The 21,368-nt window shown below is 35.6% G+C and overlaps 1 protein-coding gene across 1 annotated transcript in view; it reads right to left on the bottom strand.

Moving 5' to 3' along the window:
• Positions 1 to 9,238: 9,238 nt before the first annotated feature.
• RADX (RPA1 related single stranded DNA binding protein, X-linked) overlaps positions 9,239 to 21,368 on the bottom strand; it is a 68,143-nt gene continuing 56,013 nt past the window's right edge. Inside the window, exons 12-14 of the mRNA XM_019661489.1 lie at positions 18,241 to 18,531; positions 12,346 to 12,513; positions 9,239 to 10,464 (exon numbers count right to left, since the gene is read on the bottom strand). Of these exons, the coding sequence (XP_019517034.1) occupies positions 10,334 to 10,464; positions 12,346 to 12,513; positions 18,241 to 18,531 (590 nt within the window). The 3' untranslated portion in view covers positions 9,239 to 10,333. The remainder of the gene's footprint in view (positions 10,465 to 12,345; positions 12,514 to 18,240; positions 18,532 to 21,368) is intronic.

Below are 21,368 nucleotides of genomic sequence, written 5' to 3'. Positions count from 1 at the left end.
ACTGACATTTTTTTCTTCTTGCTCTTCCAGCTAATGCACTTTCATAAACATGGAGTGGATTAGAACAAGGAACTGGACTCTTGGGAGCCCCACGTGACAAGTCTGAAAGTCACCTCTCTCAGAATTTCTAAAACACCAAACTGGTTTTCCAAGCCCTGCTGAAATATGCTATCAACCAGTTCAGCCAGGAGTAAGTTAAGATCCTCAATTTTAATTGCCGTGGAATTAGTGGAATTTATTTTACAGCCTTTCCCCCCACTTATTTCTTTGTGGAATTTTTCTTAACAGGCTCCCCAAGGAATATCTTCTGCCGCCTTGTTTATTCGTTGAAAAGTAAACATATTTCAGTGGCTAGAGATCCTTTCCTTTCAACCTCAGTGCCTTACCCATGGTAGGCACTCAAATATTTGTTGATTGACTGATACCTGTGAGTTGCTGCATTCCATGAATTTTATGTCCCATCTGTTATACTCTAATTTGATTGTTCAAGATTTAATTTTTAACATTTAGAATTTTAAATTCTAGTTCTTTCAAATGTATAGACTGATTTTTTCCCAGTGTTTCCTATATTGTAAGCTCTGTTTTTAATCAGAGTACATTGAGCACCAGCACCATTTGGACATTTCTATGGGGTCAATTGGTCTGGGCAAGTTGCTGGGATAGGGAGACTGTGATGTGTGCCAAGGGCTGGTGAAGGAGTAAATGGACAACAAAGACAAACAGAGATATCAGGAGTCGGATTAAGCCAAGAGTCAGCAAACTAGACAAACAGGCATCAGGCAGTCGGAGAAGCAGAAAGACACCAGGTTAAAAGGAGGGCGGGCACAATGGTAATCCAAAGTCCAAGGAAAGTAGTCTGGAATCAGGAAGACTACCAGAGTCAAGGGGACAGGACAACAAAAAATAGGAAACTAGGGCCGGCCGAGTGGCGTGATGGTTAAGAACTGGCTTGGGACGCCAGAGGGCCCTGGTTCGGATCCCACATATGAGGGTCAGTGACACTGCCCTCCACAGCTAAGATGCTGAACAACAGCTCAACCTGGAGCTGGGCTGCCGTGAGTCACCGGCGACGGCGTAGGCTGCAGCCCCTGCTGCAGTGGGTTGCCTGCAGTGTGTTGCCATGGGCTACCGTGTGTAGCCAGCAGCCGCAGTGAGCGGCAGTCCAGAAACTGGTGACTGATCTGCCTCGCCCGGGAAGAGCGCAATGATGGTGCCAACTTGGGCCAGTGGAGCAACGTCCTCCACAACTAGACTGAAGAACAAAAGGACAGCAACTTGTCTGTTCCCCTTCCGCCAATTCCCCAGCGCTGTTCCCATCCCCCCAATTCCCCAATAAAAATCTTCCAAAAAAATAGGAAACTAGGAAACATTGTTGAAGGAGATGACCAGTGAGGCCATTTCTTCCCCTTAGTTCTTGTCTGTTCTTAGGCATCTGAGATATTAGTTAGAGTGGATCCTGCAAGTGGGAACAGTTAATACCACTCAGCACTGGGGAGGAGTTCAGGAAATCTACATATGGACCCAATAAATAAACCCCAACAGAAGCACAATGCAAATATAAACCTCTCTATCATATTATAGTTGCCAATTACACCGCCTGTGCATCCCCTCACCCACAGGACCTGGTATTAGTAGCACTTTACACATAGTAATCACTTAATAATTATTCATGAACTTGAACTAGAAAGTTTAAAGGTCTTGTGTATTAGCTTATGGTCTATTTAAGAGTAAATGCAACTAGTTTATTATTTTGCTATTAGCATTACCATTTTGATGTTAAAATTCATAATAAAGCCTGTACTCACTAGACAAAAACAAACCATCAAACTGAAAACACAAGTGTTATTGTCAAAACCCTTAGTTTGCTGATTGCTACTAGACTTCGGTGATAAATTCAACATCAGCATTCAACAAATAATTAGCAAACTCCTAGAAATTTGATTTAACCTTTTCCTACCCATTATTAAATTGTTTCTAAAGGAAAAACTTTTCCTGAAATAGTTTAGAAACTGATTACTGAGGAGCTAGCTAAAGCCATTAGAAGTCAAATTATGTTAAATAGTACTAACACACTAGTTTCAAATCTTCACATATTTTTTGCAAAAGTTAAATCATTATATGCCTTAAAAATGATAACTTTCCCATAACACTTTGCGGCAGTGCCTGTGTATTAAAGATAACTTTATTAGACTATTTTAAATTGCCCTGGAGGATGAAGTGCATGACTTTATATGGTGATCAGCATTTATATACCTTGTATATAAGTGCTTTTATATTTACTTTTTATGGCTTTCAGAGTCATAACTTATAAATATAATTTTAGATCTTTTTAAAAAAATTGCAGTTAAGTAAAATTCCTGGAACAATAAATATCCATCAATGCAATTTTCCTGTTAACTCTTAAGGCAATTTGCTTGAGGGTGAGTAGTGTAGTGCATATTCAGTGTTGTTAAAGTTTTGTCTGGGGAACCCCTATGTTAGGCTCACTTGAAAGTTTATTAAAAATGAACGTTCCTGGGTCTCACCCTCCGTCATCCTGAATCAGAATCTGAGGGACATATCTAGGAATTCACATTGTAAATAAGCTCTCCAGGTAATTCTTACGCACTTTATAATTTAAGAACTTTAGATCATACAAACTGTACATGATGAATAGTACAGGATCTAGTTCTAATTTTAACAGATTAGCAGTTGTTATTTTATTTGAATCTCCTTGTAGTTCAACTTCCAATGTATAAGGATTTGATGTTTATTTGTACTTTAGGTGGTGCTAAAACCCAAAAGTTGACACAAATGCTGATTCTACAACAGCTAGTATAATAGTATATCCTCAGGAAAATAAAAAACCTCTCTGGGACTTTTTCTTCATTTACACAATAACAGAGGTTGTGATTAGAATTTATGAGGTCTTTTCTACATCTGACAGGCTAGAACTCTATGAAAATCAAAGTTGTTTAGAAACTATCAAATTATTATATTTTTCCTTCCTATCTGCATAATTCATGATGAAGCTGCATTGAGAGCAGACGAAACTGTAGGAGGTAAGTTGAAAGTATTGGGTAAAGCTTGAGCTCTAGTAAAAATAACAGTGTTTGAAACAGTACTATATACCAGTGGTTTTCAAATGTATCTACACATTAGAATCACCTGGAGAGCTGTTAACTATCTTGAAGCCCAGGTTACACCCCAATCAGAAACTTGGGGAATGACATCTAGGCATAGTAATTTTTAAAATTCTCCAGGTGATACCAGTATGAAGTCAAGTTTGAGGACCACTGCTATATATTGGGTTGTTGGAAAAAATACAAAAATACATCATGACTTTTCTGACAACACAGTAGTACTGTTTCAAACATTTAAGGCTAGACTTTTTCAATTGCTTGTACCTTAAGTACCTTAATAAATATTAAGTCTCTTAACAAAGGTATTAATTAATATTAATAGAGGTATAGAAAAACTTACTCATCTCTTAGGCAAGAAACATTTCAAATTTCTCCATGTGATTAAACAACAGCTATAGCAAACCGACCATTTAAAGATGAGGAAGCTCAAGGCTGTGTTTCTAATACGAGGGCCGGCAATTAAATTCACGAACTTGCCACCATGCCCTTACATTGGCAGCACTGTCCAAACAGCTCAGTAAGGTTTCATAACCTTGTTATATCAATGCCTCACAGCTGTGTTCATGTTGACGTGTGGTGGTGTCTTGCTGAGAGGCATTTATTACTGTTGTTGCGTGTTTTTGTGTGCCATTGAAAAAATGTCTGAGCTTGAATCAGAGCAACAAACAAACATTAAATTTCTTGTTAAACTTGGCAAGAGTGGAAGTGAAATCGGAGACAAGTTAGTCCAAGTTTATGGGGATAATATCATGAAGAAAACAGCAGTGTACAAATACATTAAATGTTTTTCTAAGAGAACACATTACTGATGAAGACAGGTCAGGGTGGCTAGTAACTAGCTGAACTGACGAAAATATTGGAAAAATTCATCAAATTGTGTGTCACAATCATCAGCTGACTGTGAGAAAAACAGCAGAGCAAGTAAACATCGGTAGAGAAACAGGAAAAACTTAACTGAAAATCTTGGCATGAGAAAGGTGTGTGCAAAAATGGCACTGAAGGAGCTTACCAGTGAACAAAAGCAAAGGAGGGTTGAAGTTTGCCAAACTTTAGGAGAGGCAAGAGGATGTTTTGGGCCGAGTTACCACTGGTGATGAAACATGGGTGTACCAATACGACCCTGAAACAAAGCGTCAAAGTGCACAATGGAAGTCAGCCAATTCTCCACCACCAAAAAATTCCATCAGTCGAAATCAAGAGTCAAAATGATGTTGCTAATCTTTTTTGATATCAGAGGGATTGTTCATTATGAATTTGTACCAACTGGACAAACAGTTAACCAAGTTTCCTATTTGGAAGTGCTGAAAAGGCTGTGTGAAAAAGTTAGACACAAACGACCTGAAATTTTCACCAACAGTTCATGGCTATTGCATCACAACAATACACCAGCTCACATGGCACTGTCTGTGAAGGAGTTTTTAGCCAGTAAACAAATAACTGTATTGGAACACCCTCCCTACTCACCTGATCTGGCCCCCAATGACTTCTTTCTCTACCCAAAGATAAAGAAAATATTGAAAGGAAGACATGTTGATGACATTCAGGACATCGAGGGTAATACAAAGACAGATCTGATGGCCATTCCCAAAAAACAGTTCTAAAACTGCTTTTAAGGGTGGGCTAGGTGCTAGCTTGTTGCAAAGTTTCCCAAGGGAGTACTTCAAAGGTGACCATAGTGATATTCAGCAATGAGTTATGTAGCACTTTTTCTAGAATGAGTTTGCAGACTTAATTGTTATACCTCGTAGAATACAGGTAACTCTTGCTTATTCATAGCCATCTTCCAGCTCTGGGGTAGATGACTAACTTGGTGTATGTTCAAAAGGAATAAAAGTTAATTTTAATATTATCCTAAGCCAAATAAAAATAACCGAGATCTGATAGAAAATCACTTGATGTCCAAAATCAAACATGCTTAGGACCATATGACAGCAATGATACCTGAAAGTTATCTACATTTTACTTGGTTATTAAGATATGGCCTTTGTGATTTGGCGGGGTGGGGTGGGGCAGAATTTTTTGAGTGTTCGAATTTTTTTCTTTCAGTGGAAATTTAAGAACTGAGCTATTAGAATTAGGCAAGATGCCTGAATCTGTATTTTAATGTTATCTAAAAAATTTATATGGACTATAATTACTTCTTTCAATCTCATTTGTCATCTAGCTGATCCCCATGCTTTCATTTTTGCTCCATTAGAAATATACATGTTTGAATGCTGGTCAGAGACCCAAAATAGTGGTGGCATAAACAAGATAGAAATTTATTTTTCTCTCATGTAACAACCAAAACAGGCAAGCAATGCACAGTTGGTATGGCAGCTTCACAATATCAGGAACCTAGGCTCCTACTAGCTGGTTGTGTTGACATCCCTAGAGTGTTGCGCTCTCTCTCTCTCTCTCTCTCTCTCTCCCTCTCTCTCTCTCTCCCCCTCTCCCTCTCTCTTCCTCTCTCTCTCTCTCTCTATATATATATATATATATATATACACACACACACACACACACATATACTGATCAGGCAACAAAATAGGAAGAACACTGACAGTGAAAATAACCGGGATTCTAAGATTTCAATGTTTTTTGTTGTTGTTGCAACAAATTGCTGTTATTGATAATGGTCTAATCATAACTTTAAAATGTCCTTCATAGAAAATCACATTTTCATGAAACACATTTAAATTACACAATTTCAGTGTTCTAATAACTATATTAATGGACCAAAGGAATCATAGAACTGGGTGGACCATTATTTTGCAAATTTTACAAATAAGGCAATTAAGGACAAGCAGTTTAAGTAGCTTTTCTTAAAGTTCCACAAGGATTTAGGGATAGAGCTGTGGGTAGCTTTAAATGTTTTATTTCTCCAAAATCTACTTTTTATTTTGTTTTAGTATAAAGGAAAGCAAAAACTTAGGGCTAGACATAGTATCAACATACCAATGTTAAGAATGATGGATAACATACTGGGTGGTATGACCTGAACCAAGAAATAAGTTCATATGTAATGTTTCTATTTTGGAGACTTGGTACAAAAATAATATGACTTGATGCAAATGTAATCTCAAATAACTGTAATCTTTAGATAGTCCCCAAATATTGTTTTATTTATTAATTTTTAACATTTTTTCCTAAAATTATTTCACAAGTTGGTTATTGAAATAAGCAGAACTATGTAATACATATTTCACCTCACATCTATTTACCTACAAATTATTGCATAGCAATGCATAAAAAAGGAAAATGTACCTGAAAAGGTAATCAGTGACATAGCAACCAGCTCAATTATACTATATAAATGACTTCAGAATGATATGATCAGTTACACGAGGTCTGACAATTAAGTTCATGACCTCATCCTAGAAAAAGTGCTACATATCTCATTGCTGAATATCACTACAGTCACCTTTGAAGTACTTCCCTTGGGAAGCTATGCACTGACGACAGTGCCTGGTCCACCCTTCAAAGCAATTTTGCAACTTTTTCTGGAATGGCCATCAGAGCTGTCGTCATATTACCCTCGATGTGTTGAATGTCATCAAAATGTCTCCCTTTCAATATTTCCTTTATCTTTGGGCAAAGAAAGAAATCATTGGGGGCCAGAACAGGTGAGTAGGGAGGGTGTTCCAATATAGTTATTTGTTTACTGGCTCAAAACTCCTTCACAGTGCTGTGTGAGCTGGTGCATTGCTGACATGCAAGAGCCATGAACTGCTGGCGAAAAGTTCAGGTCGTTTTTGTCTAATTTTTTGATGCAGCCTTTTTAGCACTTCCAAATAGTAAACTTGGCTAATTGTTTGTTCAGTTGGTACAAACTCATAATGAATAATCCCTCTGATATCAAAAGATTAGCAACATCGTTTTGACTCTTGATTTGGAAGTTTTTTGGTCATGGAGAATTGGCTGACTTCCATTGTGCACTTTGACACTTTGTTTCAGGGTCGTAATGGTACACCCGTTTCATCACCAGTGATAACACGACCCAAAACATCATCTTGCCTCTCCAAACGGTGTTGGCAAATTTCGACTTTCCTTTGGTTTTGTTCATTGATGAGCTCCTTCGGGACCAGTTTTGCACACACCTTTCTATTGTCAAGATTTTCAATTAACTTTCCTCGCCCATTCAGTTTTTTAGATTCCACATATAAGTGAAATCATATGGTATTTGTCTTTCTCCGACTGACTTATTTTACTTAACATAATAGTCTCTAAGTCCATCCATATCGTCCCAAATGTTACGATTTCATTCTTTATGGCGGAGTAATACTCCATTGTATAAATGTACCACAGTTTCTTAATCCAGTCGTCTACTGATGGGCATTTCGGTTGTTTCCAAGTATTGGCTATTGTGAATAGCGCCACAATAAACATATATAAACATATATATATATATATATATATATATATATATGGTCATGGGACGTGGAGTATAGTGTGGGAGTGGAGTCAAGGGATTTGTAATAGATATGTATGATATTGGGGGGAAAATGGGATGGCGGAATGGGGGAGGGGGGTTGTCACTTCGAGGGGTAAAAACTAAAACTATTGCACTGTGTTGTACAGCTGAAACTAATTCTAAAAATGTGTATTTCATAATAAAAATAATTTAATAATAATAAAAAAAGATTTTCAGTTAAGATTTTCCTGTTTCTCTATCGATATTTACTTGCTCTGCTATGCTTCTCAGTCAGCCAATGATTTTGACGCACAATTTGATGAATTTTTGCAATGTTTTCATAATTTGTTTGTTACTGGTCACCTGACCTCTCTTCATCAGTGACATGTTCTCTCTCCTCAGGAAAATGTTTAATCCATTTGTACACTGCCGTTTTCTTCATGGAATTCTCCCCATAAACTTGGACTAACATGTCCCTGATTTCACTTTCACTCTTGCCAAGTTTAACAAGAAATTTAGTGTTTGTTCATGGCTCTAATTCAAGCTCAGACATTCTCGTGACAGCACACAAAAACACGCAACAATGAACACCACTCAGCAGACACCACCATCAGAACATCGACACGAACTCAGCTGTGAGACACTGATATACCAAGGTTATGAAATCTTATTGAGCTCTTTGTACAGTGCTGCTAATGTAAGTGTATGGTGGTAAGTTCGTGAACTTAATTGTCAGACCACTTAATCTATTGTCCATATTAGCAGAAGGCATCTATTGGGTTGTCAGAAAAGTCATGACGTAGTTTTTCTATGTTTTTCATTGCAAAAACGCGCCATGACTTTTCCAACAACCCAACAGCTAAAAACATTAAATATTATTAGGGTTACCAAATAAGGGTTTCAAATTTATTAAAAGTCCTTTTCTTAATGAGTAAAATGACTGCAGTATAATTCCAACAAAGAAATAAAAATGGCAGGGAGAACATGTGCTCAGAATGTTCAATAGCTTACCAATAGATTTAAATGTGTATATATATATCTCATATGCCATCTAAAATCAGAAACGTCTGAGAGAGAGACTGTTGTCCTCTGATAGTTTGTAATATTTCATAATTGACTAATTGATCTGTTACTATGACGGTGACATCACAGTAGTATATTTGTGTTGCTTTGGAATTAATGAACACATATTGTCACTTGATAAGTTCTGATGGTAGTTTGTGATTTTTCTTAGGAAACTGCCACAGTAGGTATCTAATTTTGCAACATCCAGAAATGTGGACAAAGATGTTTAACTTAAAATTTGGATAAAAACATTACTATAATATAAGATAAATTGACAGTGAATTTGTCTTTAAAAATCCTAAATTTAGAAAAATGTTCATATTTCTCATTCAATATGAGAATAGAAATTATGCCTACTGAAAGTATGTAGTTTTGAAATCTCAGCCTGAGGTTTTAGTCAACAGCTACTTAAGTATTATTTTTTCCCTTCTCCAACATTTATGTGGCACTGAAATTGAACTGTCTTATAAAGTTTACTATCGCTAAATGCAGAAACCCAGAGTTTCTTTGATAAAACAACAGTCTTCAACCCATATGGAAGAATCATATTGGCTCATTTAGCAAGAACATGTAGGTCTACCATAGGCCAAAAATATGGAAGAAATACATCAAATCCATTAAAAATGAGACGGGTGACCAAAAAAGTTATTGTGTTTTAACTTCTTTAATAATTCACTCAAATTTTTAACATGAGAAGGATTTGCAATTTAATATTTATACGCAATTATAAAAACAAAAAGCTGAACACACTTATGAACAAACTGCAGCATCTGTCTTTAGGTTCATGAGCTATCCAATACATTTAAAATGTATAGCATATGAAGTCACAGAACCACAGGGCAAGGAGGAAACCCCACAAGTTAACAGGTTAACTATAATCAGATTCCTCTTGATACAGAATAATTATTAACTCGTGATGGTCATAGATGCACATAGATGTCAACCATAGGGCCTTGCAAATGTGGAAAGGCCATTTACAGTTCAAATGAAGTATAAGAGACAACCAGAATAAAATGAACTCCCTTAGTTATTGTTTTATACTTTCAATATGAGCACTTAAAATGTTAATATGAGATAAAATTTCACTATTTAAAGTTACTTTACATGTACCAAAATTACAAATTAAAGCCTCTGGCTTTAAGATCACACACTAGTCAAAACGTTTAGAAATTCAAAGGATATGAAGTCATAAGAGGGAGTGGAAAACCCTTAGCAGGCACATTGGATAGCCAAATAAACTAAAGCGGGGGCAAATGGACCATAACAAAGGCGTGCTTTTGAAAATGATAGCAACTACTACTTTGGTTGTGAGAAATGCAGGTTGACCATTTTGGAAACATTTAATCTCCAAATTAGCAATTCAAAATTTCCCATTATAGGTGAATAAAAGTGTCAGGATGTTAAATGTCTGACGAAAAGTTACTCTTTTAAGTCAGTACACCTTATGCTGAGGCTTTAGAACAAAAGTACAGTTCACAAATAAAGCAGTGAACACAAATTATTGTAAGTCAAGATGACAGTCATATGAAAGTAAGGTACATTTTCTTGATACACAAAAAATTGTTTTAATGACTGTTTCAGTAATGAATTTAAAATGAAATGTTAGCTCCAAATACAAGACAAACATAAAACCACTTAACTTTAGAGTTTCTGTAATATTCTTTCAGAAAAAATTGAAATTACCAACAAAATGTTACAATATCTTTAAAACGGTGCCCTCTTTGTGACCTGTAATAGTTTCATTTGCCAATTTTTAATAAATATTATCTGGACTATAAATTTTATGCAAACAGACTTCGACCTTGTTGTTACCCAAATTACAGATATCCAAGATACAGACGACATGCATTCTATCCAGTTCAGTTACTGCTTTTATAATATCACCTAAAAGTAAAAAGCAGATGGTAAGTAATGTAAAATAGCTAAATATTTACTTGGATTTAGTATCACATCAGCTGATGTTTTTTTTCTTATAATATTACCACTGTCCTTCATCTTCTTCTTCCCTCCAATTCATCACACATATTCATCAAAGTTATGTTATAGCAACTTCTGCAGAAAACAGTGAATACATCAAACAGATGCTACCAACAATTTCAAGATACGGACTGGTACTCCAAAGCTATATTTTTATTTTTTTTTAGTGGAGCAAAGTAAATTTATATATTTTCAAGGTAATAAAAAGAAGCTAGTTCATAAAAATGTTTAAAAGGTGACACTAATGTTATACTATAAGCCAATGCATTACATTATTCTGTTCCTATTTTTTCTTTCAGTTTGGAATCATGGAAGGAATGAAAAAGTTTAAATCAGACAGATCTGGGTTCAAATCCTAGCTATTACTCATGCTGGTAAATTGCTCGAATTTTCATTTTAATCATCTATAAATAGGGGATAATCATATTCACCTTGCAAGGCTCTTACTGGGATTAGTCACGACTTATATAAATGCTCAAGCACAGTGCTTGGCACAGAGTTAAATGGATATTATTATTATTAATAATGCTATGTCATGAAAATCACAAAATGAATCACCCTGCTTTTGATTACCATATCACTTTTCTCCTCTAGAGATTCTTGTCCTTCATCTCCCAAATGTTAACTGCTTTGGGAGAATGGTACCACATATTTTCATGTGACCATGTTGGTGACTGTTGGAAGAATATTGGCACTGGCAACTAGTAGGTAGCTGAGAATTTTGCCTTGATATTTTATTTCAATAATAACATATACATTTAGCAGAAGAAATGTGACAAATGTGGATATTGTATGAAGCAAGAACACAAGTGCACAAATATTTAAACTACATATTAGGACACTAAGAAATCTGGAATTTCTGGAAGTCTAAGGGGCTGCAATGTAGGAAGTAATACTGTAAGCCAACTAATATATCACCTCTAAAATAGACTGGGAAAAATAAAAAACCTCATCTCTTATAAAATTAGCTACTCAAATTCAGTTTGCAGTAACAATTAATGCCAAAAGTTAATCATCAGGCACAGCTCATAAGACTTGTTTTAAAACAACATACAATCAACAGTTTCATCAGCATAGAAAAACCCACCACAAAATCCTAAGTTAATAAAGGCTTTCTTAAAAGTTCTTCAAAATGTAATGTCCTTATAAATTCAATAAAAACTGCTAGAAACTTTACCACAAGCTTAGGAAATAGAAACGCCAACAGAAAGTGACTACGATAATTATTGACACATAATTGTATAGGTATATAGAAATAATTTAAGTTTGGTATATTATGTAGCAGACTAAATGATTAGTTGGTTGAAAGGTTTCACTATTGGGATTACATATACTCCTAGCGCTCCTCAAGGAATTTATTGCATATCACTTGAATACCAAAATATTTATAAAAGAAAACAATTGTACTGCACTATACTATGTAGGTATGAAATTTTCAGGCAATTATAAGGGGAAAGGACAAATTGTCCTCTTGAGTTAAAAGGACAGAAGAGTAGAATTTGCACTGCTGCATATGTATACCACTTAGGTCTAATGAATACTGCCATTTAGAACTGCATTATAAAAGAACATTCTTAATGCCTGCCTAGAATAGAAACCATTAATCCATTTGATTTTATTGAAACATATATTCTCACTTACAAGTCTTGGGGTATATTTACCAAATAACCCTTTAAACTATATTAAATGTTAATGCTAGAACTGTTTATATCATAGCATCTTAAGGTTAAGGCTGTTTACAATATTAATTTTATTTTCTGAATGAAAAGAATGCTGAGATCCTCTTACCTGCAATTGCTCTTGGACCTGGCACCCTTTCATTGCCATTTACTTCCTGTGGATACACACAACTGTAATTCATGGAGGTTAATAATGTGTCTATTTGAGATGTTCGGATATCTTCTGGACCATACATGGGTAGGAATGCAACATCAATCGCTATCTCATGGTTCAGACCTATTATAGAAAAACCATACTTCATTAAAATTTCAGTGGGTTAGTACATGTGCAAACGAGGCCAAGTTTGCTGCTTTGATCCTAACATATGCCAAATAGCTTCATATCTGTAATGAACTGTTTAAAAAATGCCGACTAAATCCTTAGCTGTGCAAACATTTACGAATACATGCTATTGGTTGAAAGAGGAGCTATTTCAGTATAATCTATCACTACTGCTAGAAATCACAAAGCAAAAGTTTTCCTTACTGATGAAAGGTTGAAATCTTAATATGCAGAGGACAGACTAGTCATATAAAGGAAGACATGAAGAATGCTTTCTTGGTCATTCATGACATGTCCCATTACAACATAGGAGAATTCAGAGAATACTATTGGTTCCCTTATTGCTATCTGGACTGAAATATACATGGCATGGTATGTACTACCGTAACTAGGTCCCATCTGTCCCCAATATACAAGTGTCAATCACTTATCATTAGGAATATAAAAGGCTGCAGTAGAAAAGGGGCTATAGGAAAACAACCAAAGTGAATCCTGACTCATGACTGTCATTTCTTTATATGGGTCAATATCACCTAGGGTGAATAAAATGCAAGGGTTGAAGCTGGGTACTAAAGGGTGAGTAGTATTTAAATAAACAGGAGGGTATCCTGGTCTGTATCTCCCTAGCAAACACCTAGCCAAGAGCCCCTGCCCTCAGGGGCTGCAAGGGAAACTCAATTCCAGTTCTTACCAGAAGCTGGTCCAGGCAGAGCCCAGCACTGAGTGGCTCTCTCTCCTGCACCAGGCCACATCCCTCCACTGATCTGGAAGTGAACGCCCAGGGGATATGCATGCGGGAGGAGGGCATTAGTGGTTGGAAAGAGCCTTAGGTTGGGGAGGCCAATACTCATGACTGGGAGGGACACAAGGGGGCCATGACAGCCCTGCCCCATCTGTGGAAACCTGAGGGTCCAACTGGGAGCAAGTGTCCTCCCCACCAGCAGCCCTCAGATTCGGAACGCCGGGCCTCTGTGTCCTAGAAGGGACTCTCCTGTGGTCTTTGTCTTGATCTTTCTTTTTTTCTTTTTTAAATTTATTGGGGTGACAATGGTTAGTAAAATCACGTAAGTTTCAAGTGTGCATTTCTATAATACATCATCTGTGTATCACATTGTGTGTTCACCACCCAGATATTTGGCCTTCCATCACCACATATTTGACCCTCTTTACCCTCTTCTACCATCCCCTCCCCCTTACCCTTGAACTTTCTTGATAAATGGTGTTATCCCAACCAACCAACAAAACAAAACAAAACAAATAAACAGGAGGGCATTTCATGTGGGGCAGGGAGTAGTCAAATGTATAGATTAGATTAAGGATCCCGTCCTGGCTGGAGCAAGGGTAAACACAAAGAGCAAAACTTTAAAATTCTATGAATTCTACCCAGATACCCAAACCAGAGCTATCCTTAACTCTACCTCCTCCATTTTGTTCTTCCCTGATATTGGTTACTATGTCCAACAGGTTCTATGACCTTAATATCTCTCCTATTAATCCCCACAATGATTCTTAAGTACTGAATATAGGCTACTGATGGGCAAACAAAGTCCCTCCTGTTGAGCTGTAAACTAATTCAGAAACGCAAGTCCATTCTCTGCTTTTCATGGACAAATGACACTCACTAAACCCCATAGCTTTGATGTAACATACAACTAAGGACTACTTAAAGATTTTTAAGAATTACTAAAATTTGGTATTTATAAACTAAAAGAGTCACGGTATTTAGAATTTATGGAGGATTGCAACTCAGGATTATAACAAGTGTAGCTACCCCTTCATATTATAGATGAATTTTAGCAATGCTGCAAAAATCATGTGAATGTGCACATTCTGATACTTATTTCCTTGATTTCAAGACTAAATTTAACTCTAAGATATATACCATCAATTTGATAAGTTTTTTTTTAAAAAAAGAAACACTGCATTCAATGTACCCATTGACCATAAGGTGCATTCCAACTTGCAAATGTGAAAAAAAGAAAGTATGCCTAGAATTGAGAAAATATCAGAAGTTGAAAATCCTGATATTTTCAGGAAGGTAGATTTATTATCAGCATGTCATTGATACTATTTTGAGTTACTTTCAAAATTGCAAAATAAGGTGATTTATAGTCAACATTATTAATAACATTTGTTATGAGTTCTCTGGTTCAACCAGAGTTCAGAGTTTTGTTGGGGAAAAAAATAACAGGGTTCCTATATATGAGTGTTTGCTTTCTTTGTAACAGAAGATAGGTTTAGAGACTCAGGAAACATACTATCTAATTATGGCCTGGTTTTGACCTAGCCAGGAAGTAGTACTAAAAGATATTCAAATTTCTTTTAACTCTAAAATATCTAATCAGGAAAAATCTCCTTTCTCCCTCCCTGCCAGAAAGCACACAGAAAATTACTGCCCAATGGTAGAAATGTGGTTATTTGCAAGTACCTAGTAACACCTACTTTTTCTGTTTCCTTTTAAATGTTCTGTTTTGTCTCATCCACATATGGCTTATTTTTCACTGTATTAACCCATGTAAATCACCTTAAATACTTGAAAACGGGTAGGATGTAAAACAGCATAATTCTAAAATGGATTAGAGCTGGTTGGGCAGAATGATAAATTTGCCTTTTTAACATTTGATTCTTGCTTTTAGGTGATGCACAACAAAAGCCACAAAGGTTTAGTTACTTGTAAAACAGCTGAGGTGCTCAATAGATCAGTAACATGTTAAAAAGAAGAAAGATATTCAATTTCTATGTTTTGAGATGAACTCATGATTGCATTGGTTACTTTTTGTGATGGATAGGAAATCCTTGCTGTAACTTTTGGTTCCAATATGTAAAACTAAGACTGATAAACTACCCAAAGAGGCCAAGTAATGCATTCTAATAAAAGAAGCATTTGTAATGTTTAATTATAAAAGTATTTTAAATTAAAAAAAGAAGCATTTGAAACTTAGGTCTAAGGTTGTCTGACAGAGTTAGTAGAAATTCATACTTTTCATAGATTATACACATATACACAAACACATATATGGACATATTTATGCGTAAGGAGGTAGGTAAGTGGGACTGGAAGAGAGGAAAGGGAAAAAAGTATCCATTTCCACTGACTCTGTGAGACAGTCTTAGACGTAAGTTTCAAATGCTTCTTTTTAAATTTAAAATATATTTTATTATTAAACATTACAAATGCTTCTTTTATTAGACTGCATTACTTGGTCTCTTTGGGTAGTTTATCAGTCTTAGTTTTACATCAAACTAAAAAGTTTTTTTCACAGCAAAGGAAACCATCAATAAAACAAAAAGACATCATACTGAATGGGAGAAGATATTTGCCAGTGATAAATCTGATAGGGGTTAATATCCAAAGTTTATAAAAAAACTCATACGTTTTTTCCCTCTGTATCTCTCAGTCTATTTCTGTTTAGTTTGCTCATTTATTCTGTTCTTTAGATTCCACATATAAGGAAGGGGATGGGGATGGGGGAGAAGGTGAAGGGATTAGAAAGTGCAAATCAGTAGTCATAATAAAGTCATGGGGCTATGAAACACAGTCTGGGGAATACAATCAATAATGTTGTAATGATTATGTAGGGGGCCAGATGGGTACTGGACTTATCAGGGAGATCACTTCATAGACTGTGTAGATGCCTGACCACTGTACTATACGCCAGAAGCTGAAGTATTGAATGTCAACTATAATTATATATATAATCTCCATAGGATGTGGAGTACAGCATAAGGAATATAGTCAATGGAATTGTAACAGCTATATACGATGTCAGAGGGGTAGTAGATTGGGGGGGTTTATCACTTTGTGAGGGGTGTAAATGTCTAACAATTATATTGCTTTGTATACCTAAAACTAAACAAACAAACAAACAACAAAAAACTCAAACGACTCAACGCCAAAAAACAAACATCCCAATTAAAAAATGGGCAGAGGACATGAAGATACATTTCTCTAAAAAGGACATACAGTTGGCCAACAGACATATGAAAAAATGCTCCAGGTCACTAATCATTAGAGAAGTGCAAATAAAAATCACAATGAGATACCACCTTACCACCATCAGATGGCTATCATCAATACATCAACAAACAACAAGTGCTGGCGACGATGTGGAGAAAGTGAACCCTTGTGCACTGTTGGTGAGACTGCAGATTGGTGCAGCCATTATGGAAAACAGTATGGAGGTTTCTCAAAAAAATTAAAAATAGAACTACCTATGACTCAGCAATTCCACTCCTGGGTATTTATCCAAAGAAATGCAAAACACTAATTAAAACAAATATATGCACCCCGATGTTTAGTGCAGTGCTATTCACAATAGCCAAGATATGGAAACAACTGAAATACCCATCGGTAGACAATTGTTAAAGTAATTGTGGTACATTTATACAATGGAGTATTTACTCAACCATAAAAAAGAAGGAAATTTTACTATTTTCAACAACATGGATGGACCTAGAGAATATTAGAATATTATGCTAAGTGAAATAAGTCAGACTGAGAAAGACAAATACCATATGATCTCACTTATATGTGAGATCATATGGTATTTGATCATATGGTATATGTGGAATCTAAAGAGCAGAATAAATGAGAAATGTAAATAGAAATAGCCTCAGAGACACAGCGGAAAAACTGAGGGTTGCTAGATGAGAGGGGGTGAGGATGGAAAGGCATATGAAGGGATTAGAAAGTACAAATTGGTAGTCACAAAATAGTCACAGGGATGTGAAATAGAGTGTGGGGAATATAATCAATAATGTTGTAAAGGTAATGTAGGGGGACAGACTGGTACTGGACATAGCAGGGAGATCACTTCACAGACTGTGTAAATGCCTGACCACTGCACTATACACCTGAAGCTGAAGTAAAATAAAATTGAATGTCAAATATAATTAAACATTTATATATATATATATATATTCATTCACGGGATGTAAAGTACAGCATAGGGAATATAGTCAATGGTACTGTAACAGCTATATATGATATCAGAGGGTTAGTAGGTTGGGGAAGGTTATCACTTTGTGAGGGGTGTAAATGTCTAACTATTACATTATTTTGTACACCTGAAACTAATAAAATAAAATGAATATGTTTAAAACTGTGTTGCCTCTTTAAAATTTCTATGCGTTCTATAGTTACTTCTCAGTTTTGAACATGAGGAAATCAGTTTTGCCACTTATCAGATATGGGATGTTTATTCAGTAGCTTCTTTGTATTCAACCTGAGTTACTTGAGAATTTTATTTTCTTCAGGGGCTAAACAGACCTCTGTTCACAGGATTTTCTCTTGATTAGTACCCTTTTCTCTTTAACCTACATTTTGCCTTTCAATGGTTCAGATGCTCTGAGAAAGAGGCAGATAATATGGGCAAGAAAGTGGTGGCTAATGGAGAACAGAATCAATTTTAGAAGTAGTCAGTGAGTCAGGCGTGAGGAAAGTTCCCTAGGTTCTCAATATTCTCTCCTCAAATATTTTCCAAGGACTTGCCAATGTTTAAAAGCCCACAATTAAGAGTTTAATGTATTCCAGAATTAGTGCTCCAGTCCTTTAGTTTGAGTCAAACAGGAGCTCTCTTTAGGTTTAATGTTTTCTTGTGGGGGTGCTTAATTTTTTGAAGCAAAATAAGCATTTAAATAAGCTAAATTAATAATGTTCAAAGAGAAGAACAGTTGACTTACCTAGGATGGTTACTTCAAAATGTCCAAGGCTTCGGGCACTCTTAAAATCATTAAGTTTGGGGGGCGTTTCTTTTGGCGGTGTGTATTTCGCAGGCTGAGAATTATACTGCTGAATAAGAAAATTTTTGTGTTCAAAAGTAAATTTCCGTGGAACACTTTCAGGATAAACATAGCTGTAATGCAGGTGCTCTATTAAGCCAAACTTCTTCTCTCTCCACAGCTGACTTTCCCACCTATGACTTATAGTTTTTCTGGCTTTCCCGTGCATACTAGTGCGTGTGCTTTCTCGACCTGTTGAAGACACAATGAGATAGACATAACTGACCTATAAACTAACCAACTCAAGTCATTCACTACAAAATAGCACAGATTAATGAGGAATAGTTTAATTAACTTTAAAAATCAAACAACCACTTACAAAATGTAAATTGAATGTCCAAAAGATAATCCTTATTGAAGTGAGGAAAGAATTAAATTCACTTTCAAAATAAACTTTTACTACAAAGTGTTAAACAGAGACTTTATTTTCTCTGTTAACGGCTTTATGGAGATTTGTAATTATCTTCTTTATACTTTTTCTATATTTTCTAAATTCTCTTAAATAAACATATTTCTTTTATAATCAGTGACAAATTCAAATTAAGTGAATTTCATGGGAATAATAACCTTTAGAGATGGGACTACCACTCAGTACTGGTGGAATTTAAGCTTAAAACAAAATTTTGTTAATCTTTGCTAAAAGTAGCTTGAACAAATACAAAACAGTCTTTTTCTTGGACATAAATCTCCTTCAAAAGGATGACTTATTAATTATATATGATACCCCTCTAATATATAAATAAAATATGGAAAACAAAGGGAACTAAATCGAGATAAAAGACCACTTTACTTCTTGATTGTTCTCTATAAAGTTAGTTTGTCATTTATGTACAATTTAACACATCTAGTTTCTGAGGCAGAATGTAATTCCTTCCCTACACATTATGACATCCATTAATTCAGCAAATAATTATTCAGCACCTATTATGTACCAGATATCATGTTAACAAATTTTGTAAAATAATATTTAATTGAGTAATATACCCTGGGAACTGAAGACCTATAATAGAATCAGAAAAAAAAAGATTTTCGGGAGGCTCTCTTTTCTCCATTGTATGTTTTTGGCTTCTTTGTCAAAAATTATCTGTCCATATTAATGTGGGTTTATTTCTGGGTCCTCAATTCTATTCCATTGGTCTGTGTGTCTGTTTTGTTGCCAAAACCTTACTGTTTTGATTATTGTTGCCCTGTAGTACAAGCTGACAGCCTCTTCAATAAATGGTGCTGGGAGAATTGGAAAGCCACATGCAAAAGAGTGAAACTAGACTACTATCTGTCATCGTGTACCAAAATTAACTCAAAATGGATCAAAGACCTAAACATAAGACCTGAAACAGTAAACTGCATAAAAGAAAACATAGGTACTAAACTCATGGACCTTGGGTTCAAAGACTATTTTATGAATTTGATTTCAAATGCAAGGGAAGTAAAAGCTAAAATAAATGAATGGGACTATATCAAAGTAAAAATCTTTCGCACAGCAAAAGAAACCATTGACAAAATAAAGAGGCAAGGGGCTAATATCCAAAATACATAAGGAGCTCATACAACTCAACAACAACAAAAAACAAACAATCCAATTAAAAAATGGGCAGAGGACCCGAATAGACATTTCTCCAAAGAGGACATACAGATGGCCAATAGATATATGATAAAATGCTCAACATCACTAATTATCAGAGAAATGCAAATAAAAACCACAATGAAATATCACCTCACACCAGTCAGAATGTCTATCATCAATAAGACAAATAATAACAAGTGTTGGAGAGGCTGTGGAGAAAAGGGAACCCTCAAACACTTGATGGGAATGCAGATTGGTGCAGCCGCTATGGAAGACAGTGTGGAGGTTCCTCAAAAAATTAAGAATAGAATTACCATATGACCCAGCAATCCCTCTGCTGGGTATCTACCCCCAAAAATCTGAAAACATTTACTGCTCAAGGTACATGTGTTCCAATATTCATTGCAGCTTTATTTATGTTGGCCAAGACATGGAAACAACCAAAGTATCCTTCAATAGATGATTGGATAAAGAAGATGTGGTATATATACACAATGGAATACTATTCTGCCATAAGAAAAGATGAAATAGTGCCATTTGTGACAACACGGATGGATCTTGAGATTATTATGCTAAGTGAAATTAGTCAGACAGAAAAAGTCAAGAACCATATGATTTCACTGATATGTGGTATATAAAACTGAAAGCAACAAAGGAACAAGAAAAACAAATGAAGAAACAAACCTCATAGACATAGACAATAGTTTGGTAGTTATCAGACGGTAAGGGGGGAGGGGTGGTGGTAGATGAGGGTAAATGGGGTCAAATATATGGTGATAAAAGAACTGACTCTGGGTGGTGAACACACAATTTGATATACAAATGATGTATAACGGAACTGTATACCTGAAACCTGTGCAACTTTACTAACAATTGTCACCCCAATAAACTTTAATTCAGAGAAAAAATAAATTTTGAAGCAAGACTCTCATGTTGTCAGTTCTGCTAGCGGAGGCAAGCTGAGAGCAACTGTGTGTCAGTTTACCATGATTGTTGAGTTGCTTCTATGCAGGCTGCCTATGCCTTGATTTTTTTATTCCGGCATTAAAAACCAAACAAACAAACCTTACTGAGGCAGGAGGTTGAAGGGAGCGTCAACAGCAAGGTTTCAGTGTGGTTAATATACTACTTCTGCTTTCCTAACTTTATTCCATATTCTCAGACTACTTTCTCGGTTTCTTAAACCTAGCAAGAGACTTGCTGAAAATTTATTACAAGATAAAATACTAGATTGAATTATAAGATGACGATGTTGAACACATACTTCTTACTCACCAGGAATTCATAATACTACAATATTACAAAAGACTTTTTTAAGCTCAAATTTCAGTTGATGAATACACTGAATTTTCTATAGTAATGCTTGATAACAAAAAGAATAAAACATTTAATCACATGTGAAAAGGAAAGGAATCAATCAAAGCCAAGAGAAAGACTCCAAGTTAATAGGACTAAACTGAGGATT

Source organism: Hipposideros armiger, unplaced genomic scaffold (assembly GCF_001890085.2).
Source record: "Hipposideros armiger isolate ML-2016 unplaced genomic scaffold, ASM189008v1 scaffold_350, whole genome shotgun sequence".
Taxonomy (NCBI): domain Eukaryota; kingdom Metazoa; phylum Chordata; class Mammalia; order Chiroptera; family Hipposideridae; genus Hipposideros; species Hipposideros armiger.
Note: the sequence above shows the minus strand (reverse complement) of the source record. Positions and strands in the feature narration are given on the sequence as shown.